At 42.2% G+C, this 27,682-nt stretch overlaps 1 protein-coding gene across 3 annotated transcripts; it reads left to right on the top strand.

The window, feature by feature from the left end:
- The first annotated feature begins 6,958 nt into the window (after positions 1–6,958).
- On the top strand, positions 6,959–17,329 carry LOC149066206 (transcription initiation factor TFIID subunit 12-like). 3 transcript variants are annotated; one of them, XM_089253161.1, is made up of 6 exons: positions 6,959–7,020; positions 11,521–11,636; positions 12,017–12,094; positions 16,509–16,623; positions 16,933–17,021; positions 17,178–17,329. In XM_089253161.1, the coding sequence occupies exons 2-6, from the start codon at positions 11,550–11,552 to the stop codon at positions 17,229–17,231; spliced, it is 423 nt and encodes a 140-aa protein (XP_089109287.1). In that variant the 5' UTR covers positions 6,959–7,020; positions 11,521–11,549; the 3' UTR covers positions 17,232–17,329. The 3 variants fall into 3 exon arrangements, with proteins under 3 accessions (XP_089109287.1, XP_089109290.1, XP_089109289.1); XM_089253163.1 differs by having other exon boundaries at positions 6,998–7,016; XM_089253164.1 differs by lacking the exon at positions 12,017–12,094.
- Positions 17,330–27,682: the final 10,353 nt, after the last annotated feature.

Genomic DNA, 27,682 nt, shown 5'->3' on the forward strand with positions numbered 1-27,682 from the left:
TGCCAGGGTGGGTCCATGCGTTAAGACGGCACTTCTTATGGGTCACCGTAAATATGCCGTGGAAGTGAGTTAGAAATGTGTCACGGATCAATTAAGCATGTCAATATGGGAATGTGGCGTGGGTCACATGTTCACGTGTATTCCCAGATCATTCCCAAACATGTGACCATTGATCGAACTGTGCTGCGAGTAACTAAAATGATCTGTAAATATGCTTCTTGATTCATATTTTGCAAAATCATGTTTGAGATCGTGTGCCACATCAGAAAACTGAGGCCCACATTTGGCCCGTGGGTTGAGCCACGGCCGACTCAGCACAAGGCCAACAAAGCCAGAGATCATGTGACTTTATCTCTCCGTCCGACCCTGGGGAACATATTCCCTACGTTCATTCGCAGCGCGTCATCTGAAATGTGTCACGTGACCAAACACATCGAGTCAGCCATGCCCGAGATCGGACGGATAAAGTCACATGATCTCTAGCTTCGTTGGCCTTGGATCAAGTCGGCTGTGGTTGAGCATGTATGCCTTTTACCCAGGGGTTCTCTGGGTTTCCCCCCCCCCCCCCGCGGCGTCCCTTACTAGCCAAATCAGTGCCAACGCTTTTCTTTGGTTCCCCAGAGCTGTTTAACAAAGAATCTCTTCGAAAAACCTTTGCCAGCCCTGACAAAGGTTGGTGGCGCACAGTTTGAGAACCTCAGCTTTAACCCTTCAAGCCGGCTTTTAGTTTTAGAATCTTAATTTAAAGCATAAGTCATGCTATTTCAGTTGGGACACGGGTTGTATCCAGTGCCATCTTAACGCATGGGCTCACCCGAGGACGGCCCGGGTGGGGATCCCAAGCGAAGAGGGGGGGGGGGCCTCACAAAATGAGATCTGGTTGAAATTTTCGAGAATATACCCAGTAGGGTCTCGCAAAAATCACTTAGCCCGGAGACCCATGATGGTCTTGAGATGGCCCTGGTTGTGTCCCCACTCTTGTGCTGAGCTGGATTAAGTCGTATGGGGGGGTCATTCAAGTATTACGTCAGTATCGGATTTGCTGACTTTTGATGACAGTGGGGGGTTAAAGGTTGCTTACCTCATCAATCAACCTCTTTTGAAGATATGAAATCAAATATTCTAATCTGCTGACGAAATTTTGCCGACAAGGGGGGGAAGGGGATCAGTGTTTTGCTGACGGAGGGAGGGGGTCAAAAATGGCTAAAAATCTGCTGACATAATACTTGAATGGCCCCTATGGCCCGGGTCGAGTAACATATAGAGCTTAACCCTTCAAGCCATTAGTGGTTCCCAAAGTCGTTACCGCTGCTCTTTGAGGCACCGCCAACCATTGCCAAGGGTGCCGCGGTTAACTGCCCTTATTAATGTGTGCCTAACCACACAGGGGCGGCTCGAGAAAAAAAAACTCTACCCATGCGTTACCTATTTTTGGCGCACCCAATCCCCGTGTTTTTATTCGACAAAGATTTTTTTCGCCCCTTAACCCCTTAAACTCGGATTTGGCGCAACCCCCTTGAGTGGCGCCTCGTGCAGGTCACACGACCTAAGAACCGCCCCTGTTTATTCGATACCATGAAGCGTTTCTTTGGTAGAACGACGGCTCCCGCGTAACTGTGCTTTTATGTGGAGCCGCCGATACATGTCCACCAAGACAAAGGAACCCCGGAAGACTGAAGTTTGAGAACCACTGCTTGAGTGGTTTTTAAAATTTCCCTTATCTGCATTTTAACTGCCACAGTCGAAATTTTGCAACTCTCAGCAAAATGCTACATCTTTTTTCTCAAGAATATATTTTGGTAAATAGCTGTTTTCTGTGAAATAAATTTTGAAGTCCTGCAAATTGTTTCATCCTCTGCTTATTTCAAGGAGCGACTTGTGAGAAATTATCCGGAACCGTATCATTATATTTTAGGGCCCTTTCACACGGAGCGGATGCGGATGCGGATGCGGGTCCGGAAGAAGTTTTAACAATTGGGATATACTGCGCCTTTCAGACGAGCCGAAAAATCTCCGCACCTAGGAAATGTTCATGCGGGTCCGGACGTCGTCCGCATGTGTCAAAACCTAAGTGCGGGCTCCGCATCCGCACATAGAAGTTTTGACAATAGGTTTATTCGGGGCTATTCAGACGATGCGGATGCGGAGCGAATTCGTCCGCATCTTTGGGTACTTTTTGAAGGTGATTTTTCACGGAATTTTTTTTAATTATTTGCCATAATGATAAAATGACCATCATAAAACACCATATGATGGTCCCTGCTCATTAATATAATGTACCTACATACGTCTATCCCTTTGTTTCGTTCTGAGATTGAGATATAGCAACTTTAACTGCCTTTTGTCCATACTTTACAATTTTATACAATAAAACCTGCCAACAACGGCCACTGACGGAACAAAAATGATAAGCCGTTCTGTGCATTACGAATATTTAATTGACTACATACTTTAATAACTTTTAAATTTAATTTAAAAATTTTAATTTTTTTCTTTTTAAATTTTTTAAATTATTTAAAAATATAAATATCTGAAATATTATTTTAAATATTTGTTATTTTTTTAAATTTTTAATCTGTTAATTTTTTTAAACTTTAAAAAAAATACTTTTATAAACAACGTTATCCCCGTACGACGTTCACTCAGGGCCGGATTAAGTCGTTTGAAGACCCTAGCGCTTGAATATTTTTGGTGGTTCCCCCGATACCTACAAGTTTATTTTACACGATATTCAGTCTATAAACTTGAAAAAATGAAATTTTATATTTCAGAAATGACTAATCTAAGGATGGGATTTCACTATAAAAGGTTTATGAAAGTTATTTTATAAAACTTGAAAAAAGCAACTAATAAATTTATCGGTTGCATTTGCTCTAATGCAACCGATAAATTTATTAGTTGCTTTTTTTTAAATAATTGTTATAAAATTTTTATAGTGTAATCCGGCCGGGATTATACTATAAAGTTTTATAAAAGAACTTTTATGAAAGTTGAAAAATTCAACCAATAGGCGCATCGGTTGCATTCCAGAAAATGCAACCGGTGCACACACACAAACACGCACACACATTTTGCATTCAAAAAATTCAACCAATAAGATAATATTGGTTGAATTTTTCACGTTTTATCAAAGAGCTTTTACAAAACTTTTATAGTGTAATCCCGGCCTAAGGCTGGTATTACACTATAAAACTTGAAAAATGTAATCAATAAACACATCTGTTACATTCGAGCGAACTTAACTGATCGGCCTATCGGTTGCATTTTTCAAGTTTTATAAACTAACTTTTATAAAACTTTTATACTGTAATCCCGGCCTAAGACAGAATTGTGATGTGAATATTTCTAAGCACAGACATTTTGAACGTCCCCACCCCTCCCCTTTTTTTCTACTTGCAAATTCTTTGATATCTCCCGAATTTTTTTTTTAGGAACATATTAGTTTCGGATGTTTTTGGATTGGATTTTTCGAACATTGGATGTTTTTGGAATTTTTCTTTCATATTTTTCCGGAAAGACAGATTTGTTTTCAAAATCTTTTGAAAATATTTTAAGACATTTTCTCCCATCGACTACTTGTGAGGATCGGAATTAAGACATCTTTATTCCCATATTCTATGTGGCTCTAGACTAAACCACCAAAGAATACCTCTAGGCTGCATATGGGCACTGAATCAGGGGTGAAGGAGAAAAACAGTTATAAAAATTGCGAAAAAATAGTTTTTATGCACGAATTTCAACCTAAAGATGCGGGCGAAACACCCGCATCTTCAGTGCTCGTGTGAAAGGGTATGCGGACCCGCTTCCGCATCCGCATCCGCGTCCGCATCCGCGTCCGCATCCGCATCCGCTCCGTGTGAAAGGGGCCTTATGCATATACGAGAAGCGTTAATTAGACCACTTTATACAGGGTATTCTGTAAGTCCTAATTCAGCCTTTGTCACACCAACCGTTCGTCGTAGAGCTATGGTTACAGTATTAAAAAAAAGCTCTCAAAATGTGTTCAAAAATCACCTCGTACCAGTTTTTAAAGTGAAAAAATACAGTGTGTCCCAAAATAAAAAAAAAAAATCTAAATTTTCATATTACCACCCTGTCCAAAAAACCCAGTTAGAAAGATTTTCCTGGTCTCTTGTTAAGCCAAAAAAATCATGTTTCTAAGCTCAATATTCACCGAGATATTCGAGTTTGAAAACCGGAGAAAAGTTGGGAAAGAACAGCGTAAATGAGAGAAAGGAGCGTTGTCCGTTAGTTTATGCTGTTCTTTTACAATTTTTCTCAGACTTTTGAATTCAAATATCTATGAATTTTCTTCGTTAGCCTCAGAGGAGACAGGGCAACAACTTTCTAATTGCGTTTTTTAGGATAGGGTCTCCGTATAAAAATTTAGATTTTTTTTATTTTGTGACACACTGTATTTTCACTCTGAAAAATGGTACAAAGTGATTTTTGAATACATTTTGAGCATTATTTAAATCTAAACCGTACCTCTATGATGAACGATTGATGAGGTAAAGGCCGAATCATGACTTACAGAACACCCTGTATTTTCCAACCATGCAACCACGTGGCCCTAACAACAGCCAATTCGGGCCGTGAGTGACTCGCCGTTTTATTTTTGTTTATATCCCTATCAGTTATTTATATGAGCGGGATCACAAGAAAAAATCAACCGGGCTTCCAAATGTTGATAATCACTGGTCTTAACAGTACCGCAGTTCCCCGGACTAAAGTCTTCCGGTACATTAAGCGGATGTGTAATCGGTCTGGGCTACGGAATTCTGTATTTTAAATGTGTACATTTGCGTATACTGTAGTTTTGAATTAAATGATACGAGCTCAGCCCTGGATCAGTAAACCCACCACCTCAAAACCCGGCACCAACTGGCACAGTGACTAGAAGACACTAGCCCGTGTTACCATCGCCACGACGATGTTGAGTGTAAGTGGCTGAGCAAACTGACCTCCAATGATGCGAGAGATATTCGAGAACACAAAGGGCTCTCGACTCAACCAGCCAGGAGGTCAAGAAACTCGGTACCTCGCTGATTCAGAGCTGAGCCCAATCTAACAGGGAGGACAACAAACCACAAATACGACGAACGTAAACATTGGGAAATCCTCCCAAAGCTACCTAACCATGTCAATTCCCCAAGCCCAAGAAACTGTTATACTTACTTCAGTCTAGGTTAGACTTCAAAGAGAGGTCTTTCCTTGGAGGCTAGATGCGAACACGTCTTACCGGAGTGAAATCTGCAATTCGAATGATCTTTACAACAGACGTTTCAATACTACAGAAGCGCATTGTAAGATTTCACTCAAGATTGAGAATGAGATATCCATTTGTTGAATAACATTGTTGCTATCAACTGGTAGATGAGTTATTGGCACTCGAACCCGAGCTTTATTTACCGGGATGAGCTAATTCAAGGCACGGGCGGAAATACTGGGGCGGGCATGAGGTGGCATTGGCCCCCTCCCCAGTATCAAAGGTGGAGTCGACTGATCTAATATATATAAGTATATGTTATTTGACATCATAATCGTGCCCCCCCCCACCAGCAATAATGACCGTGCCCCACCCCCAGACTTCCAAGTCTATCTCCGCCTATGATTCGGGGGTTTTCCTAACCTTTCTCATCACGTTCCAAAATCAACAAGATCAGCTTTGCGACCCATGCTTCTTGTCTTGAAACATGAAAGTTTGGCAGATGGCAGCACTCACTGCACATAACAAACAATACACAGAGAGAAACAAACTTCACTGAAGGTTCACTACACGCGCACAAACACGCTTTCCAACGTGGACCAATTCGTTAGAAGTTAAGCACAGGGATATGGACGAGGTGCATGTCTCTGGTTTAGTAGTAGTAGTAACATGAAAGTTTGGGCAATTATACAGAGTCGCATGCCGGAAGGGGTGGAGGCACTCCCCCCCCCCAAACCTATCAAAAATGAAAATAGTTTTGTAAAACAACTAAAATGTTGTGAAAGAAATTACCTTTAGTACGGGTGTTTTTTTAACACAGACTGACTCCTACAAACTCTTCAATAAACTCTTAGAAATTTTAAGAGGTGAAAAGTTAATTTATCCTTTCTAAGAATAAGCCAGTGTGTCCCCCTCCCCTCTACACGACAAAAAGAAAGTGCTGCGCATTCCTCCCCTCTTTTATTCAGACTATTATCCGGGGCAGGGTAGCAGTATAAGTGGGAAGGTCTCCTCGAACGCGAGGTTCGAATCACGGAGGTTGTACGTAGTGAACAGAAGGGGGGGGGGGGGGAGGCACCCATAACTACGTTTTTTTTGGTCGACAGCTTTTTTTTCGCCCTTCCAACTACGATTTAACGCTCCTCCTAGAGCGACGCCCCATCTGGCAGCATGGTCACGTGGCCCAAGCGCCGCCCCTGCAGGAAAGGGGGCATATGCGGAGATAGACTTGGAAGTCTGGACTTGGAAGCATGATCATTATTGGGGGGGGGGGCACAATGATGATGACGTCAATTCATCTATACATATATGCATTAGATCAGTCGACTTCAACTTTGGTGCTGGGGGGGGGGGGGCTAAGGGGCCTGCGTATGGTCCCTCCTGTTAAGCATGTACCCCCCTCCGCAAGGGCGGTGGCTGCAGCCCTGGACAACCACCATCATTTTTTTTGTTTTATCATGCTAAAAATTTTCTTCTCAAGGGCTCGTGAAGTCTGGTTTGGGTGCCCGAAAAGGATTCCAGCCTAGGAGGCCCTGCTCCAGGATGGGGGGGGGGGCATGATTTTTAAGGCAGGGTCACACTTGCGTCATACGGGAAACAATGAAGTATGCAACTCGACGCGGATTGGCTAAAAACCCGAATCTCACCAAGTTTCTCAACCAATCCGCGTCGAGCTGCACGCTGCGTCACTTGCCGTATCTCAAAGTAGGCGTGTCTGGCGAAAAAAAATTCCTGAAATTCAAGTCAGGTGAAAGGGCCATTGTCCGTCCGATGTTGAAGGTCGCCCGACGCTTTTTTTTTCCCCGCGGTAGGTAAGTGAAAGCTTCGACATGCTCATGATTTCATGAAATAATTTCATTATTTGAATTCATTATGATAATTTACTCCCGTAAATGATTGTCTCCTAGTTTCCAGCCCAAGACTTGCGCGATGTCTTGGGCTTGGCTTATTATAATTATTTGATACTTCACTGAACGTTTGTTTACAAAATACACGTGACTTGATAATGCGTACGCAGGGCCATCTGTAAGATGATCATGGGCCCTACCAGGTAAATTCTAGAAAATTTCAACCAAAATTTCATTATTGTGAGGCCCCAGGGTTGGCACTGGTGGCCGCCTTAAGAGCATCATGGGCCCAAGTGGTTTTTTTTAATCCCTACCTGGCCAATTCTCGAAAAATTCAACTACTCGTATTTCTGAGGGGGCCCCTCGTCTCTTGAGGTGCCCGGGTGAGCCCAATTCATTAAGACGGCACTGGCTGGTGGGTGTACCGAATTCACTTTTCGACTGCCAAAACGCGCGCTTGCCCAACACCGTCTATAGCGCAAACCCTCCGCGCGAAGTCAGCATTGACGTCACTTGAAGTCGTCCATTTCACCTGCAGCCAGGATGCTATAGAAAGTGTTGGCTTGCCCCGGCTGACAAAGTCAGAGCCCCCACATCCTAGAGCGGGCCCCATCGGTCAGACTTTCCACGGGCCCCTTCTGTAGTTAATTTATAGCGTAAAAAGCAAATAATTATGAGAACTGTCCCGGACCCCAGGGCTAGAGCCCTGCCAGTCCCCCCTTTGTGGGGACGAAGTATATAGTTGTGGCCCTGTGAAGCTAGCTGTTCTCAATCAAGTCCGTGGTGCGCCCTCAACACCGAAATGTGAGAAAACGACCGAAAAAAGATGGCCAAATCTATTCTATCACTGGTTGCCTCCCGAAAGAAATTTCTGGGTATAGCCCGGTTCTCAACCCATGGTCCGCTGGCCAGGTGTGGTGATCGAAGTTACTTGATGTGACTTGGGTGGCCAGATCATGCGACTGAGAAACCGGGACATCTTTAAAAAGTTTTTTTTAGAGGGTATCATTACGGGTGTCGAATTTCAAGGCTATGGCTAAAATTATTTGGCAAACCTCCCCAGAATAAGAGTGATAATTATAGGTACCGAGAGACACCCCTAGGCCTCTGTCACACTCGGTGATAAAAGCACATTGTCCCTGAGGACTCGGGTGCCTCCGGGGAACCTAATCATTTATTGAGCTTGAACATATCTATATACATGGGCCATTATGGATATCACCAGTAAACAAATATAAAATTTATGATCGGAAATTGGTGATTGAGGTAAATAAATGACAATTATAAATCGCATAATCGTCATAATCAAGAATAGTTATTGATAAAATTTGATCAGCTTCTTTTCAGGGATTTTCATTGACAGTTTTCATTGATCCTGTCATTGACAGTTTTCACTGACTGGGTCCCGGGACAATTATAATTATATTTTGTTTTTTCAAGCAATAACTTTCTACGGCACCTTCGATGGTATTCACTATAGAAGGTGCCGTGGAAAATGTCGCTTGGGGGCTACCAGCTTTGGGGGGGGGGCATGTGAAGGCCATGATAAAGCGTGCGTACATTTCATGCGATTTGTAGTATATATTTGTATGTATTAGTTCAGCGTTTCTCAACCCGGAGCCATTGCGGTCCTAGGATATTCTATTGCGCCGTGGTAAAATGCTCGTTTTCCCACCATCAAGGTCCATGGGTTCGAATCCGGGCATAGAACGTTAGAAGCAAGTTCTTTAGCTACCGAGCCTGGGGGCGACCACCGATGGATGGAGCCTTCATTTCCCACCCAACTCCTCTGGTTGGAAATCGCCGGGTCGGGGTGCGGTAAAGTAGGACATTCTAGGGGGGGGGGGGGCTCCACGCATTCTTAGGCTGAGACCTTTAGCGGGCTCCCAGAAAAGACTTGTCGCGGTCCGCTCTCTAGTTTATTTATAGCGTAAAAAATTAAAAAGAAAATGATAATCACGCATCCCAGACCCCGGGGGCTTGAACCCTGCAAGCCCCAACCATTGTGGGTGGGGGATATGGACGTGAATGAAGTGGAAGGGGGAGCCAGGACAATTGGTTAAGTAGGCCATAGAGAACAAGGGCCATCTCAATCCAAATCCCTTTTTAGGGACGCGAAAATCTGCGGCTAAACAGCAAGTCCAACGAGTGCGCGCGCGTACACTCGATTAGCGTGGTGTCGTCCTGATTTCCGTTGGCTGCAAGACAGTGCTGCCCTGCGTCGTGTCGCGAACGCTGCACGCGTCTCAATTTGTGCTTAGCCATACACTTATAGCACAACTCACTAGGGAGTAAATTTCCCATGGCGACAGACCTGAGTTGTGTTCGGTTTGAATGAAAGTAGGCTTAGTTTAAAAATGTGTGAAAAAAACGGGACACATTTTTTACGAAAAAGTCGCGATTGTCACAAAATTACGTGAAAATACGGAAATGGCTACTTCACCAAACACCAACTCTACCCATATTGCAATTTAGCGATGCCCACAATTGCAATGCCCGGGAAATACTGTTGCCCTACGGAATTCATTTTGATTCATTGCGATTTGTAATAGCGCACCGGTGACGAAATTTCGGGGGTTTAGCAATACTGTTATTCAAGGGTGTTAAACCTTTGGGAAAGTGCGAGCCACTTAAGTCATCTGGAACTGTGCCGTGGGCCACTAAAGCGACCTGTAAAATGTGATGCGGCTCACTTGAGTAATCTGGAACACTAGCGCTGGTCACTTAAGTTTTCTGGAAACGTGCCGTAATCCCCGTTCAAGTGATCTGGGGCTGTGTCGCGGGTCACTCGAGTGATCTGTGAATATGCCGCTAGTTCCTCAAGTGATCTGGAAACGTGCCGCTGGACACTTAACTAATGTGGACTGCACCGCGGATCTCTTAAGGGGATCTGGTAGTGTGCCGCTTATATAGTTCGTTTTTTGCGAAATTAGGTTTGAGGGCCACGGGCCACATCAGATGATTCCTGGGGCCATGAGTTGAGCTTGTATGCTGTAATTTGTGACTTCGCGTACTTTTGGCGACAACTGGCGATTTCCTATGTTTGAGGTCATGATTTCCCGTACTGTCAAAGTATTGTAATTAGGGTGACCATACGTCCCGACTTTTTCGCAAAAGTGTCCCGGTTTTTCCCGTATTTTACACGACGCTTACTTGAATTTTTATTCTTTATTGAAGTCAAAGATTGAAATTATTTTTCAACTAATAAACTATATTATGATAACTGCAACTATAAATGAGAATATTTATCTCCCACATTTGTCTTGGTGAACGTTTCTTTCGTGAAATTCATTTTAATCCACTGCAATTTGCAGTAACGTTTCATTTCCCGCCATTGTGATTTTACCGTAATTTTAACAATATTTGGCAACTTTGCTCGGTTTTGGCGATAATTGGCGATGGCCCGTATTTGGAATCTCAATGTCCCGTATTTCTCTCGAGGAAATATGGTCAGCCTAATTGTAATCATCGAGCTTGTATTACTGGAGAGAGTATGACGTCAGCGGTCGCAATGCTGAGAACGGTGTCCCAAACATCTTTTGTCGGAAGATCATTCGAATCGGTGAAAACACACACAATCCCCCCGTTACTTTCTTATGGCATCCACAGGAATTTAAAACAATAAATGAAGGAAATAATTTCAGCATTGATGAAAGTGATAATTCTAAAATAATTGAAAGCGATAACTCCAGAATTAATGGCAGATCATTCGAGAATAAATGAAAGCTAATTCCAGAATTGAGGATTCCAAAATTAATGAGAGCTATAATTCCAACATTAATGAAAGATAATTTCAGGTTGATAAAAGTGATAATTCCAAAATTAATGAAAGAAAATTCTAGAATTAATGAAAGGAATAATTTCAGCATTAATGAAAGTGATAATTCCAGAATTAATGAAAGAGAATTCCAAAATTAATGAAAGAATTCCAAAGTTAATGAAGGAAAATTCAAGAATTGATGAAATTTTTCAGCATTAATGAAATAAATGATTCAAGTATTAATGAAATAAATGATTCAAGTATTAATGAAATAAATGATTCAAGTATTAATGAAATAAATGATTCAAGTATTAATGAAATAAATGATTCAAGTATTAATGAAATAAATGATTTAATCTTTTTTCGTCTTTATAGATGAGTTCTCTATCCTTTATTTTAATCTTTAAAAATGAAACATTTAGAGACCGAACTGTGCATTTCTATGGGCAAACGAACTTTGTTTTCACCGAGTCACGTGATTTCCTTGCATTTGATGTCCATGCCGTCGCGGCGGCTGGATGCTTCCTCCAGTAATATAAGCTCGATCGCAGTAATACTGTAAAAGTAAACCTTTGGTGACAATTGGTGATTTCCGGTGTTTCGGATCCAAATTGTGATTCCGGAAACGAACACTTCCTTTTACTAAAAAGGCTGTTATGTGTAAATCGAATTGTTTCTAATTTGTGCCTCTTTTCTGTGTATAGGTAAATTATAGATTTATACGTAAATCGTAATGGCCTCGGAGGCAGGAGAGGGCCCTTCCAGCTACAGCCATCAAATGGCCGGTCTTGAGAAAGCGGCGGGAAACAACAATGAACAGGTCAGTATTAAATTTTACCAGTGAAACTAACTGGAAATAATCTCCATGAAAGAATATTCTGCTCATTGTGACCAGACGTCCTGTTTTGATGTACTTGTTACCAGAGGCGTACGGGACCCCGTGCCCCCCAAACCGACAAAAAATTAAGGAAAAAAAAATTTGTGGCTCTTTCACAAAGGACGATACTACGTACTCCCCCGCTTATTACGCTGTACCCGACAGTGCTTAAATTGTGTCTGGAAAGAACGTAAAATAGATTTCTGGCATGGAATTTGAATATCCCGGTTTCGTATTATCGAGATATACTGTAGTTAGCGTCATTCTATTGATCTTCGTGAGTAAGTACCATGTGCACTGAAAATGACGGTTTCGAATTCCAGGTTCTTCCTTCGAGCAAGCTGAGAGAAATGGCCAAGATTGTCGACCAATACGTGCAACTCGACGAGGATGTCGTCACTGTAAGTTGAATTCATCAAATCGTTTCGCTGTTACTGGTCGCATGTTTATTTCGTGAACAAAAAAAAAAAAAGACGCCTGAAAACGATCACTCGCCAGTTTCCACTTCCATTGCATAAAATAGCACCCGATTTCTATTTCATAAAATCGCGACTGTTTTCCGTTTTATAGATTCGTGACCAACTCCTATTGCACAAAATAGCAACAAACTTCTGTTGCATAGAAACTAAACCAACTTCCGTTGCAAGAGAATGTTGTTGTTTAGAGAATGTTTTAAGTTCTATTGTGATTTACACGAAATTTTTCAAGTGCGGGTAAACTTCTCCTGGTGCAGATAGTGTGTCTTTCGTAGACACTAGATAATTCAATATTTCTATGTAGAAGTTAGTAAAGATAAATACCTATTTGAATTGGAATAAATGGAATAGCTTACCCCCGGAGGTAGTAAATTGTAACACAATTGACACGTTTAAAAAGAAATACGATAAACATGTTGGGGTAAATCGAGAAGCTATCCATTCTTAGAATAAGACAACCATAAGTATTCTTTATGGGCATTGTATAATATTTTATCATGTGTATATATTGTTTGTAATTTGTGTTAATTGCATTTTTAATTGGGTTGCTGTATTTTTGAAACATATGACAACCATATTTTTATGGGCATCTTTTTATCAGCCGCCTCGTTGGGCATTTTGCCTGTTGTGGCGTTGTATTTGTATTTGTATTTGTAAAAATGTTGAATTTTTTGGCAGAAATATGATGCATAAACAAAAATGGGGATTCAGGTGGTCACTTTGCCATCTGTTTTTTCAGGGTTTTTTGCCCCTTTTTCCACTAGTTTGTTATTGTCCCAGCAATGGTTCGGAAGTATGCGTGGAAGCTGGAAGGAAGACCCTACCGCAATCACTCAAATGAAACACTTGAAGAGGCTCTTAGTGTGATAAGAAACCAACAGATGCTCATAATTTTTGATCACATTGTGTAAGGGCCATGAAGAAAGTTGGCAAATTTTACTAATGGCCTGGACCCAGCTGACGAAATTTGGTATCCGCCGAGGTGCCGAATCATAATGAAAATCAAGAAACCTTGACCTACTGGCAGGGACAACTTTTGTAGTGGATTCGAAGAAATGAATGTTATATTTGTAGTGCGCTATTTTTTAAGAAGCCTTATATTTTCGAGTTTTAAGTCTTTATTTTTTTTTTAATGTGTCGGGGAATTAAAATTTTCCAAAAAAAAGTAAAAATAAATGCTTTCTTTTCGCTGAAAAAAATTCGCTGTCCTTTCCTTGCCACCATAATTCGAAAGCTGAGATGTGAGGCACCTTTTGTAAAATCCCAGCAGCCTAGGCAAAGCATGAAGGAAGAAAAACCTCAAAAAGTGGTACAAAGTCATCCCAGTATACGGTACGAGAGCTTTTAGGATTTTAATTGGTTATTTTTTTGATTGTGAATTTTAACTTTAACAACATGCAACTTTTCCAAAAATCACCAAAATTTACCCATATTTTGTGCTATAAATTTTTTTTAAATTTTAATAACTCCTCGTGTTAAAGTATGTAACACCTAGACAGTTGAAATTGCTATATCTCCTTTATCTCGGAAGGAAATGGCAATAGACGTATGTGGGTACATCCTATTGATGAACAGGGACCTTCATATAGTGTTTTTAAGGGTATTTATGGCAAATAATTAAAAAAATTCCATGCAAAATCATCTTTAAAAGTAGCTAAAGATGCGGGTGGGCGAGTTCGACCCGGACTGTATGTGCGGATGCGGAGCCCGCACTTGGGGTTTGGACACATGCAGACGCCATCCGGACCCGCACGAATACTTCCAAGTTGCTGGCGCATTCCGCATCGTCTGAAAGGCTCCGTAGGTACCAATAGTTAAAAGGTTTCCGGACCCTCATCCGCTCCGTGTGAAAGGGCAAGGGCCCTTTCACACGGAGCGGATGCGGAAGCGGGTCCGCATACCCTTTCACACGAGCACTGAAGATGCGGGTGTTTCGCCCGCATCTTTAGGTTGAAATTCGTGCATAAAAACTATTTTTTCGCAATTTTTGTAACTGTTTTTCTCCTTCACCCCTGATTCAGTGCCCATATGCAGCCTAGAGGTATTCTTTGGTGGTTTAGTCTAGAGCCACATAGAATATGGGAATAAAGATGTCTTAATTCCGATCCTCACAAGTAGTCGATGGGAGAAAATGTCTTCAAATATTTTCAAAAGATTTTGAAAACAAATCTGTCTTTCCGGAAAAATATGAAAGAAAAATTCCAAAAACATCCAATATTCGAAAAATCCAATCCAAAAACATCAAAAACTAATATGTTCCTAAAAAAAAAATTCAGGAGATATCAAAGAATTTGCAAGTAGAAAAAAAGGGGAGGGGTGGGGACGTTCAAAATGTCTGTGCTTAGAAATATTCACATCACAATTCTGTCTTAGGCCGGGATTACAGTATAAAAGTTTTATAAAAGTTAGTTTATAAAACTTGAAAAATGCAACCGATAGGCCGATCAGTTAAGTTCTCTCGAATGTAACAGATGTGTTTATTGGTTACATTTTTCAAGTTTTATAGTGTAATACCAGCCTTAGGCCGGGATTACACTATAAAAGTTTTGTAAAAGCTCTTTGATAAAACGTGAAAAATTCAACCAATATTATCTTATTGGTTGAATTTTTTGAATGCAAAATGTGTGTGTGTGCACCGGTTGCATTTTCTGGAATGCAACCGATGCGCCTATTGGTTGAATTTTTCAACTTTTATAAAACTTTATAGTATAATCCCGGCCGGATTACACTATAAAAATTTTATAACAATTATTTCAAAAAAGCAACTAATAAATTTATCGGTTGCATTAGAGCAAATGCAACCGATAAATTTATTAGTTGCTTTTTTCAAGTTTTATAAAATAACTTTCATAAACCTTTTATAGTGAAATCCCATCCTTAGATTAGTCATTTCTGAAATATAAAATTTCATTTTTTCAGTTTATAGACTGAACATCGAGTAAAATAAACTTGTAGGTATCGGGGGAACCACCAAAAATATTCCAGTGCTAGGGTCTTCAAACGTCTTAATCCGGCCCTGAGTGAACACCGTACGTGGATAACGTTGTTTAATAAAAGTATTTTTTTTAAAGTTTAAAAAAATTAACAGATTAAAAATTTAAAAAAATAACAAATATTTAAAATAATATTTCAGATATTTATATTTTTAAATAATTTAAAAAATTTAAAAAGAAAAAAATTAAAATTTTTAAATTAAATTTAAAAGTTATTAAAGTATGTAGTCAATTAAATATTCGTAATGCACAGAACGGCTTATCATTTTTGTTCCGTCAGTGGCCGTTGTTGGCAGGTTTTATTGTATAAAATTGTAAAGTATGGACAAAAGGCAGTTAAAGTTGCTATATCTCAATCTCAGAACGAAACAAAGGGATAGACGTATGTAGGTACATTATATTAATGAGCAGGGACCATCATATGGTGTTTTATGATGGTCATTTTATCATTATGGCAAATAATTAAAAAAAAATCCGTGAAAAATCACCTTCAAAAAGTAGCCAAAGATGCGGACGAATTCGCTCCGCATCCGCATCGTCTGAATAGCTCCGAATAAACCTATTGTCAAAACTTGTATGTGCGGATGCGGAGCCCGCACTTAGGTTTTGACACATGCGGACGACGTCCGGACCCGCATGAACATTTCCTAGGTGCGGAGATTTTTCGGCTCGTCTGAAAGGCGCAGTATATTCCAATTGTTAAAACTTCTTCCGGACCCGCATCCGCTCCGTGTGAAAGGGCCCTTAGATAACGACCGGTTTCCGTTGCATAGAAACGTAACCAATTTTCGTTGTATACAATCACGACCGAATCCGATTGCTGCATAAAATAGCAACAATCGCGACTAACTTCGTTGTTGCATAAAATGACCAATTTCCGTTGCAGAAAATCGCGACGTTGTATAGGTTCCCATAGGTGACCAACTTCTGTTGTATAAAACAGCGACAAAGTTCCGATACAAAAAATCGGTACTGGTTTCCGTTGCATAGACACATGATACAGAAGGCGTTGAACATTTTTGAGTTCGCGATTTTATAGTAAAGAATAGATTCTTATACGTATGTTTAGAGTTTTAACAAATATTTTAGTCTTTTCACACAAATTTTTCTACAAATCTTATTCCGATGCGCCACCGGATGCCGCTTAAATCTTTGCACCATAATGCATTGAAACACGCCTGAAATCTATCGTGTCTGTCAAATTTACGCAGATGAATTTCATATAACTTATTTCAGCTTCACCTTTCTCAGACACATAAATGAATGAACGAGACCGTTAACAAATGTCTCGATCCGTAGGTGATAATGACAACTACTTATTATACGTCATTTTATTGTCCCTGTAGACTCTCCTCGAGATAAACGACGATTTCATCACAAAACTGGCAGACCTGTCGGCTTCTCTGGCCGCAAATAGGCAGTCGAAAACCCTTGAAATCGACGATGTTCTCATCTGCCTCGGTAAGTACTTTACTCCATAATGTCACTATCTGAGAGTGATCGTGTGAATGACAATATAAATGAGTGTATGAATGAGTAAATGACCATATGAATGAGCAAGTGAATGACTATGAGTGTGTGTTGGAAATGCCGTTGGTCACTTATACGTTCACTCACTTGGTCACTTATACAAAATGTCCAGGGACATAAAGTGCTGGGAGCGAAATGTCGTGGGCAAAGTTTTCGTAAACCCAAAAATTCTAGTTACGCCTTTGTGTGTGTGTTCGTAACTGAAAACAGTCCTAAACGGATGTTTTTTCTTCTATTTAGAGAAGCGTTTCGACATGTGCGTGTCAGGGTTCCGAGCCCAGGATCCACCTTCTCGTAGAACCAAAGGATCCATGGATGAACATCTCAAGGTAAACGCATTCAACGTTTTTATCAATTTTCCCTTTGCACAGCGCACAATATTATGAAAAAAAATGGTAACGAGAATTAGCTTTGATTGAATCAGAACAGATATTTTATTGCGTGTAAAATAATACGTGCTTTTGAATTGCTGTTTCGGTTTCTAGCGCATGTCGCTGAAGAGGAAAGCCATCCTGAAGTTTCGAGAGCGACAGCAGTGAGTGAATGAGTGATTCGGACATTTGCGAGATGGATCCGCCCTCGAAATGAGTCTGTATTGTGTGATTTGTGATGTAATTAAAATGGTATCTATTCCTTCTGGAAATGTTCGCTTTGTATGAATGTGTTTCATTTATGTTTCAGCATCATGAGTCGTTGTTCTAGGCAGGCCAGGATTTATTTCAGAACCTAGGATTTATATTTTAGGGCCAGACCCCTGAACAGGAGCCCCTTTCATCTACTGCTACTACTTAGGCGTAGGCACGGATCTAGGGCGATGTGTTGGGAGGAGCGATTTATTGTGTAGGTTCGTTGATTTTTTCCCCTCATTTTTGGATCTTGGGAAGGCCGGCTGCCCCTCTGCACCGCGCATGATCCGAGGTAGCTGCTAATAAAGCCTAGGCAGATATTTTCAGCTACAAAAAAAGGATCCAAGGCTGATACTATCAGCAACAAATGAAACCAAGGCGATATCTCTAGCTACAGAGGAAATGGACATCAGCAGTGAATGAAGTAGAGCAGCGGTTCTCAATCTTTTCTGACTCACGGAGCCCTTTGCAGTGTACAATTTCTATGGCAGAGCCCTGTTTAACTCGAGGAGCCCTTTTTAGTATACTTATATGGCTGTACCCTTTAGGCCTCTTTTATTTGTATGTTTACTAAATTTATTGAGTTATTTTATTATCCTCGAGTGGCCGCGGAGCCCCTGTTGAGAACCGCTGGAGTAGAGGCAGACATCTTCAGTCTAAAATGAAGCGGAGGCGGGCATCTCCAGTCTAAAATGAAGCGGAGGCGGGCATCTCCAGCTGGGAATAAGGTAGAGGCAGATATCTCCAGTGCCGAATGGAGCAGAGGCACACACATTCAGTTTCGAATTGAGTGGAAGCTGACACCATTAGGTTCGTTGAATCGTCCCGTATTTTCAGGGGCAGATAAAATTCCCTTCATTTTTTGGTTCTTGAGACGGGCGATCCCACCCCTTCTGGATCCGCTCATGCTTAAGCGTAGGCATGTATAGAGGGGCCGCAACTAGATACAGTAGAGCGTCGATTATCCGGAACAATTGGGGACGGTTGTTCGGATAACTGATTTATCGGATAACCGATCATTCACGGAAAAAAATTGTAGTACCAGTGTCACAATAGGAGCAATATGAAAGTGATATTAAACACAAAACTATACATTTTTGTATTACACGTCTTACAAATAACAGAGATCTGACTAGCATAGTTCGACAAGTTCAAAATGGCCTACAGTTTAGAAAAAGGTCTGAAATTTTCTTTTGCTTCAGAGCTGAGTCTCGGTTTTTCGCCGCTAAATCTCGCAAACGTTTTAAAGACAACATCCCGTTCATAGCCGCCTCAAGGCAGTGAATTTGGCGACTAGAAAGCTTTCGGTTAACCGGTATTCGGATAATCGATGCTCTACTGTACCTCAGCCGAGGCAAGCGCGCATTTTTGCCACCACCTGAAATGTAGGAGCAGCAGTTAAAGGGCAAATTCGGTGCGCCCCTTTAGTCCTGCGACCGGGGTACCAGACCCATCTCCCCCCCCCCCCAAGTTGCGGCGCTCACCGAACATTTTGGTAAAGTTTCGAAATGATGAGACATGCCGCTGCCAGAAAGCATGAGCGCGTTTCCAGATCGCTCAAATGGCGCGCGACACATTTCTAGATCACCGAAGTGAGTGACCCGTGGTTGTTCCACATCACTCGAGTGGCCCCAGCGGCACATTTCTAGATAACTTGAGTGGGACCCCCGCTCGCGTGTGTACGTGCAAGATCGCTACAGTGAGGGCAGCAACTGGGTGGGAGCAGGCGGGTCTGGTGCACTGAACCAGAAGGGGCGCCGAATTCACCATGTAACTGCTTCCTCTGCATGCAAGGGGCGCCGAAATTCCGGCTTGCCCCGGGTGACAAACTATCTAGTTGCGGCACTGGCTACAGTAATATACGCATACACAGACGACTTTTTCTCGCTCGTAGTAGCTTCTACTCAGTCATCTGGCCAATTAATTTCTCCGTGTGCTACCCGAGGTGCCCCTATTTTTTTAGTTTGAAGCTGATCCGATGCTTGTAGTGACATGAAACGTAATGAAAACTTAACGATTTAATATACGAAAGAAACATAACGAGAAGGATGACACGTGTATATAAATCGGTGGTACAATTCCAACTGACATTTTTTCTTTCACAATCACCAGGAGCGTGAGCCATCTATACAGATAAGAACGCACTACAAAGCTATTGAAATACGGTGAAACTCCCCTAGGCGGGCATCCACTACGCGGCCGATCTGGTTTCACCGGAACGGACAATAGGCTCATCACCCCCTTTCCGCGGACCCTTCCTTGTAGATAAGTCCTGATTTTCCCCCTTGCTTGGAATGTCTGTAATCTAGGTCACGTACACGCACATCTGTGTGTGGGAGTATTCGGGGAAAATTCTCTGAAACATAAACGATTCATGTGTTTATCTCTAGTTTTGCCTATAGTTTATTTTTTGCCTCTCGGCTACTACTTCATCTCATGAAACTACTTAAAATTCTGCGTGATAATATTTTAACTAATAAACAAAAATATATTAAATCCAACATATATATAGGTACTGAAAGGCACATTTATAGAGGAAAAACAGACATTTTATTGCGAATGTTTTTTCCAAATGAAACATGAAATTATACTAAAAAATTATCTAATTTTTACCATTTTATTTTCATTTCAAAATGATATTAATTTAAATAATGAAATTTTGTATTTACCTGTGAGCTGAAATTCTGTAGCAATTTCACGTATAATATAAATTATTTTTCTTATTCCTTTGTGTCCAATTTTCATAATCCGATTAACAAGATAGTACCGGAAGATAAGAAGGAAAACTATAGACTGTGCTGTTTTTACTCAGTTTCCCGGGCTTTGAATATTTTTTTAGTAGCGCCGTGTGAGGGAGAACGGGCAACTCGACTCGTTCTAGTCAACTCTCACGTTGAAGCAACTCTAGCTCGATTTTAGTTTCCCCGTGTGAGGAGGGCCTTACAAAACAGAACAAAAGCAATCCAATCACCACACTTCACTCACCGCAATTCTGAAACATGTATGGCAGCACCGAAAAATCAGACAACACATGAGATACACACTTACACTTCCGGCACAACTCACTATGTAGGAAATTACCCATAGATGGCGATGGACGTCGCGAGCTTCGTGGGGAGGCCTTCTGCTATAGATGGAGTTGCTAGTGAACGACCGACCTGCCAAACACCCTCGGTTCGACGCGACACACACTTTGAGACAGTCGATTGGCTCGGCTTTTTGTGGTTTTATTTTTATTTTGAGTTTTCTAATAGATGGCTCTAGTTGTCCTAGTAAAATTTGGATCGCAAAACTGGTGTAAACCGGTTTCAAGGTCAGGTTTTACTGCTTTTCATAAGCCCTGCGAGTACTGATGCTATAAGCCAACTTTAAGTAAAAATGCCATATTTTTGCTGTAATTAAAAATTATCATAAATTAATAAATACAATACTCGTAACAGTTTTGACTGCGGATTTGAATTTATGTAATCGATTTGAATACAAAATTGTTTTATCAAAAATGTGCTTTTGGATCGTAACGGCATCACGGCGGCTCGTGACCGCCCTGAAGCAGGTCATCTCACCTAAGGGCGACTGGATGAGGATTATTTTGAATGGCTATAGCCATTTTATATAGCAGGCCAACGTATGTGTCATCTTTACACATTTTTTGTATTATATCCGTGCGGCCCACCGAGTTATAATAGTATAGTAAATATTAAACTAAAGATATGATATTATATCTCTTTAGTCTCTATACCAACCTTTTTTCTTTCCCAACGCAATCTAACCCATAGGATTCTATGTTATACCCGTTGCTTCTACCGCCCCCTGGAATTTTCCATCGCCCCCAAGGGGGCGTTAACGCCCACGTTGGGAATCACTGGTCTATATGGTGCGGCCGCCAATAACACGAAGGTCGCCAAGAGCAGACTGGTAGAGAGAGAGGGAGAAACACGCATAGTTATGCTCTGTCCCTAGTTTGTGTGTATATAGTATAAATATTTCTATATGTTTAATCGGAATAAATTTAATACGTAAAAGAAATAGTTGCCTTATAAAAGGTGTGTACCAATGTGTCCGACACATAACATCGAACAACTGGATAGAAAATGGCTATAGGTGAGATGACCACCTTCAGTGACGTCACGAGCTTCGTGTGGAGGCCGGCTGCTATAGATGGTGTTGCCACTCATCTGGCCACGACGACATTTGCCGTCATGCCGATTTTCACACTTTATCACAAGGACATGACGGAATAATCTATATATATATATACTAGGGGGGATAGTATATACCCCCTTCCCCCTTTTCTCTTCACATTATATCTTGTTTATTTAGTCCCACTTCATCAGGGTGCTATGGAAAGGGACGTGTGAAAACACCAGCTTACTGAAGAAGCGAATTTTACAATAATAAAGCAGCAAAAAAGGAATGAGATTCATCAAGTAATCCCAGAAAATTTCCTCATGGGGTCCCCAAATTTAATTCGCTGAATTTTAGAGGGGCCCCAGACTGGATCTCGGGCTACCGATGTCTTGCAAATTTTACAATGTTAAACAACAAAAATCAATGAGATACATACAGGGGCCCCCGAATTAGAACCTGTCAACATTTCCACGGGAACCTGACCTAGAAGCTTGTCGGACACCCTCTGTGAGGGGACACGAAAATTTTTCATTTTTATCAATATTACAACGAATAAAATCCAGGGCACCACATCCAGTAGCGGGGACACAATGCGCAGATTTTTAGTGGGGAATCCAGACACTGGATTTATCTCGGTCTTCCGCTGTTGCAAATTCTACAATGTTAAACAACAAAAAAGAATGAGATTCATTCAGGGCTCCCAAAATGAAACCTGTAAACAGGGGGCCCCCGACTTGGAAGCTTGTCGGTCATCCCCCGCTGCGATTGCCATGAAAAATTTCATTTGTATTCGTTTTACCAACGAATAAAGTCCAGGCCCACCCACCCACGCACTACCTGTGACCGAATTGGAAAATTTTTACGGGGGCCCCCAGACTGGATATATCTTGGGCTCCCGCTATCGCAAATTTTTCAACGTTAAAGCAGCAAGAAAACAATGAGATCTATCAAGGGCCCCTGGAAATGAAAACATCTAACTTCCCCATAAAGGTATACGTGCAATCCCCCCCGGGTACCCGATCATGTGTGTTTGGAGCACTAGTGTTATATGTATATTATACATATACATATCTCTCGGCATGACCTTCCCCCCCCCCCCCCACACACACACACACAAGAGCAGGGCTGACAGGGGCCGGAACGATTCTCATCATCACTTTTTGATTTTTCACACTATAAATTAACCATGGAGGGGGCCCCCGAAAAGCTGGTTTGGGGGCTCGCCATCTAAATTCCTGCCAAGGGCCCTGCTGTAGGATGTAGGAGCCTCTCGGTACATGCACATCACATGGTCCCGATATATGCTAGAGTTAAATGAAAACTTGACCCAAAATCGTAACCGACTTCCGTAACACAAGAACGTAACAGATTTCCGTCACCCACTTCCGTAACATAAAATCGTCACTAATTTCGGTTGCTTAGAAACAGGCCCTTTCCGAGTTTGTGATTTTATATTATAGAGTAGATATCATGACTAGGGATACGTAAATTTCGTATTTACGAAATAACCGCGATAAATGGGAAATTTGCCTATTTTAACGTTGCCTATTTTATATGTTTGGAAAGATTTTTATAATGTATACTTAGAAAAGTCTTTTTGCTCGACCTTTAGGGTCTGTGAGGAACCTCAAGATATTAAAATATTTTCACAGATTTTGGTATAACTTCTTAAACCTAGAAAGGCATCTTTTGAATACTAAGGCAACATCAATTTCCAAAAAAAGTGAAAAAACACCCTTTTTCGTTCCACCGTGCTGTACATTTCTATGGGCAAACGAGCTTTTGAGTCACGTGATTTTCTTGCATTTGATGTTGCTGCCGTCGCGGCGGCTGGATGCTCCCTCCAGTAGGGTGACCATACGTCCCGTATTTCCCGGGACAGTCCCAGTATTTTTGGCTGTCCCGACTTTTTGGCAAAAGTGTCCCGGTTTTTCCCGTATTTTACACGAAGCCTATTTGAATTTTTTATTCTTTATTGAAGTCAAAGATTGAAATTATTTTAAAACTAATAAATTATATTATGGTAATTACAACTATAAATGAGAATATTAATCTCCCACATTTGTCTTGGTTAACGTTTTTTTCGTGAAATTCATTTTAATCCACTACAATTTGCAGTAACGCTTCATTTCTCGCCATTGTGATTTTTCCGTAATTTCAACTATATTTGGCAACTTTGTTCGGTTTTGGCGATAATTGGCGATGTCCCGTATTTGTCTCGAGGAAATATGGTCAGCCTATCCCTCCAGTAATATAAACTCGATGGTGATATTCCAAACTTCCAATCCAAACTCCTGTATTTTTCCTTGAGAAAATATGTGTCAGCTCAAGAAAGAGAAGAAAAAAATTGTTGAACTCGATCACGCATGTATAAAGCCTTTTATTCCGAAATGATATGGATAAAATTCTTGCTACGGAGGATAAAAAGAGACTGGAGTCAAAGCATCATTCTGAACCACGAAAGCTGTCAAACACGGAGGCATTTGACATTTCAAAGTATTAATTTCAATAATTAATCAGCGACCAGGACGGGAATCCCAACCATGAGCAGAAAGTCGGTCGGCCGAATCCGTATGGAGAGCTTCAGGGAGAAATTCAGCTGCTCCTGGACCATCGGCAACTTCAGCAAGATGTGCGACGATGCCGCGTCCAGCCATCACGGTGGACACCGAAGCTACGACAGCGACTACTTCCAGCCGCTGGACGAGAAGATGGGTCGCAACTGGCACTTGGTCGCGTGTCCGGAGCTGGAGGTCACCGACAGCAACAAGCCGCGGGCTTACGTCGACGTGTACCTGCACGTCCGCGACTTCTGCAGGAACGCCAGGACGTTCCGCTGCACGTTCCACCTCGTCGACTCGCACAGGAATCCCGTCGCCGTCGACAAGGAGCGCCGGCCGAGGAACCAGAGGATCGGCGCCAGGTTCCGTTTCGGATCGTCCTGGCCGATCGCTCTGCCAGGCGACGAGCTGAAGGTCTTGGTGGAGGTCAGCTGCGAGTACGACGCCCAGGACGCCGGCGACTTGTTACGCGAGATCGACTCGACCCCGAGCGTCCGCACGAACGCGTCAAAGAAGCGCAGAAACGAGAGCGGCGTCGCCGGGTCGAACCACCCTCCCGCTACGAGCCGTGACGTCACGGGCTTGGACCTGGAACCGGACATCACGGCGTCCCTGCTGCAGTTCCTCAATTCCGGCAAGGTGGACGGGATCGACGTCGAGGTGTTCCTGAAGCTCCTGGAGGCTTCCGGGAGGTACCAGATGCCGGACCTGAAGCGCTACTGCTCCGATTACATGGCTGCCCGGATCGACGCGAGGAACGTCGTGCGACTCGCGATCGCGGGCGATCGCTTCGAGGCGACCGATCTCAAGGAGAGGGCCCTGGGCTACTTCGCGGACAACTTCTGCTCGATCGACTTGGAGGAGCACAGGGCCGAACTGGAGCGGGAACCGGCGGTCGCGCTGGACGTCATGAAGGCTGTGCAGGGCAGGAACAAGGCGGGAAAACGGGCTCGGGGGCCCTGGTACCGTTTCTTCAAGAGGGCGTCCTGAAAACTTTCTCTCTCCGGTTCGTTTAGTTTCTCTCTTTTACATTAAATCTGTGATGTAATAACAATAAAATGTGTTTATTAAATTATTTCTATGTTCGAAATATTGCCGTAGGCCGATAGTGACTCCAGGGCCGTCTTAAGAGAATCATGTGCCCTCCCCCCCAGGGCAAAGTGGTTTTTCGGAGGCCCTACCTGGTAAACGCTAGAAAATTTCAGCCGGATTTCATTTTTGTGAGGGCCCCTCTTCTCTTGAGGCATCCGGGTGGGGCCCTTGCGTTAGGGCCCATCCAAAACGGCACTCATGGGAAAAAATTGCTCCATGTGGGAAATTTTGAGAGTTCAACAAGCAAAAGAGTATTTTGTTTCGAGAAAATAATAATATATACACTCATTGCCATAAAAATTTGCGCACCAAGAAATAATTGTGGGATCGAAACGAAAGTTGGCCTGAAGGTACATGTCGGGCAGATATGCAAATGATTAGAAATGCAGCTTGATTGCGCATTGCGTAATGCCACTAGAGGGCGCTGAACTTCGTTCTCCTTGGAGTATAAAACAGGTAAGCAGAGCTTGCTGGAGTGTATTTAATCGTTTGCAAAGGAAATGCTGAGGTAGACATGCCGTTACGCCGCCGTCGAAGACCATATGAGCAGTTGTCAGAGTTCGATAGGGGAAGAATCATCGGGATGATAGAAGCTGGGTGGTCAGCTCGGCGAGTAGCTCGTCAACTAGGCCGTTCTGATTTTACTGTGAGGAGGTGTTTACACGGCGACCAGGTTCAGGATGCCCTCGACAGACCAGTCGTCGAGAAGACCGTCACATCATCCGAAACGCACGCGTAGAGCCAACTGCCTCATTGGCCGCTATCCAGACACAGGCCGCAGCTTCACTACGGGCCCCTGTGTCTTCCCGAACCATCGCAAGGCGCCTGGCTGAAGGACATCTGGTATCGCGGCGCCCATTACGTGTGCTGCCAATGACACCCACCCACCAGCGCCTCCGTTTGGAGTGGTGTCGAGCACGACGGGATTGGACTGCAACGGAATGGAACCAGGTCGTCTTCAGCGACGAATCGAGATTCAACTTGAGCGGTGATGACAATCGTGTTCGTGTGTGGAGGCCCCGTGGTGAACGCTTCAATCCTGCCTTCGCTTTACAGCGACACACCGCTCCCACAGCTGGTGTCATGGTATGGGGTGCCATTGCTTACGATACACGGTCACCCCTAATATTGATCCATGGCACAATGACAGCCCAGCGGTACGTCCATAACATCCTTCAGCCACATGTGTTGCCACTCATGGCAGGGCTCCCAGGAGCCATTTTTCAACAAGACAATGCTAGGCCACACACAGCAAGGATGTCACAAGACTGCCTCCGCCACATTACCACCCTTCCCTGGCCTGCTCTATTCCCCAGATTTGTCACCAATCGAGCATATCTGGGGTCATTCGGGACGGCAAGTTGGACACCCTACGAGGTTGGTCGAACTAGAGGCGCATTTACAGCAACTGTGGAACGAGATGTCCCATGACATCATACGGAAATTGTATGCCTCAATGCCCGCTCGTATCGCATCGTACATTCGCGCTAGAAGGGGTCCAACAGAGTACTAAAACTTCTGTTCATCTGTACTTTTTTCTGCAATAAATGATCCTTTTTCTTGGATTTTCTAATCACTTACTTATATCAACGTTGTACTTACATGCGTAAAATTTCGTTTCATTTTGACGACTTCTTCTGGGTGCGCAAATTTTTATGGCGATGAGTGTAAGACGGGACTTGATCACTTCAGCGTCTACCTCAAATTTAATTTGTGAAGGAGAGATAGTCAGGTTGAAGAAAAATTTTGCATGGAAAAAAAAAAATTGGAAACAAATAAGCGTCCAATGAGGGGAGCCCTTGTCACTGAACAATCAACAGCGTATTTGTATGCACAACGGAATTTCAGCAATAAAAAAAATTTATTACTGAATACGATTATAAAATTGGATGAATTAAATTTTCAAACAATTCAATACAATTTTTCAAGTCCCATATTATTTATGTATTTACATACACAACAATTGAATAATTAACAACAATTAATTGGTTTAGACTTCATTTTTTGAATATGTTTACATTGGATGAACGCAGGTGTCGAGGAGATATGATCGAAGCGTTCAAAATTTTCAATGGGATGGATAGGGTGGACCATGAACTTTTAGTACACCGCCAATCGACTGCTTTTACAAGGGGACACCAGTATCGATTGGTGAGGGACAATGCAAGGTTATGGTGTCGCGGGGAATTTTTCTCAAATAGGGTTTTTAATGAATGGAATAGCTTACCCCCGGAGGTAGTAAATTGTAACACAATTGGCACGTTTAAAAAGAAATACGATTAACATGTTGGGGTAAATCGAGAAGCTCTATCCATTCTTAGAATAAGACAACCATAAGTATTCTTTATGGGCATTGTATAATATTTTATCATGTGTATATATTATTTATAATTTGTGTTAATTACATTTTTAATTGGGTTGCTGTATTTTGAAATATATGGCATCCATATTTTTATCAGCCACCTCAGGCATTTTGCCTGTTGTGGTGTTGTATTTGTATTTATTTGTATTTGTATAATATGTTCCAAAAGTGAAAGTGTTAATTGGTGCAGGCTGGTTAGATCGCAAATTGTACCGATGACT

Source organism: Pholcus phalangioides, unplaced genomic scaffold, assembly GCF_987345545.1.
Source record: "Pholcus phalangioides strain wild (caught in Gottingen) unplaced genomic scaffold, Ppha-v1.0 ptg000032l_1, whole genome shotgun sequence".
NCBI classification, from domain to species: Eukaryota; Metazoa; Arthropoda; class Arachnida; order Araneae; family Pholcidae; genus Pholcus; species Pholcus phalangioides.

Coding starts and splice junctions, on each gene's coding strand:
- LOC149066206 (XM_089253161.1), top strand. CDS start 11,550: ATGGCCTCGGAGGCAGGAGAGGGCCCTTCCAGCTACAGCCATCAAATG. Junction 12,095..16,508: donor TCGACGAGGATGTCGTCACT/GTAAGTTGAATT, acceptor TTGTCCCTGTAG/ACTCTCCTCGAGATAAACGA. Junction 16,624..16,932: donor CGATGTTCTCATCTGCCTCG/GTAAGTACTTTA, acceptor TCTTCTATTTAG/AGAAGCGTTTCGACATGTGC.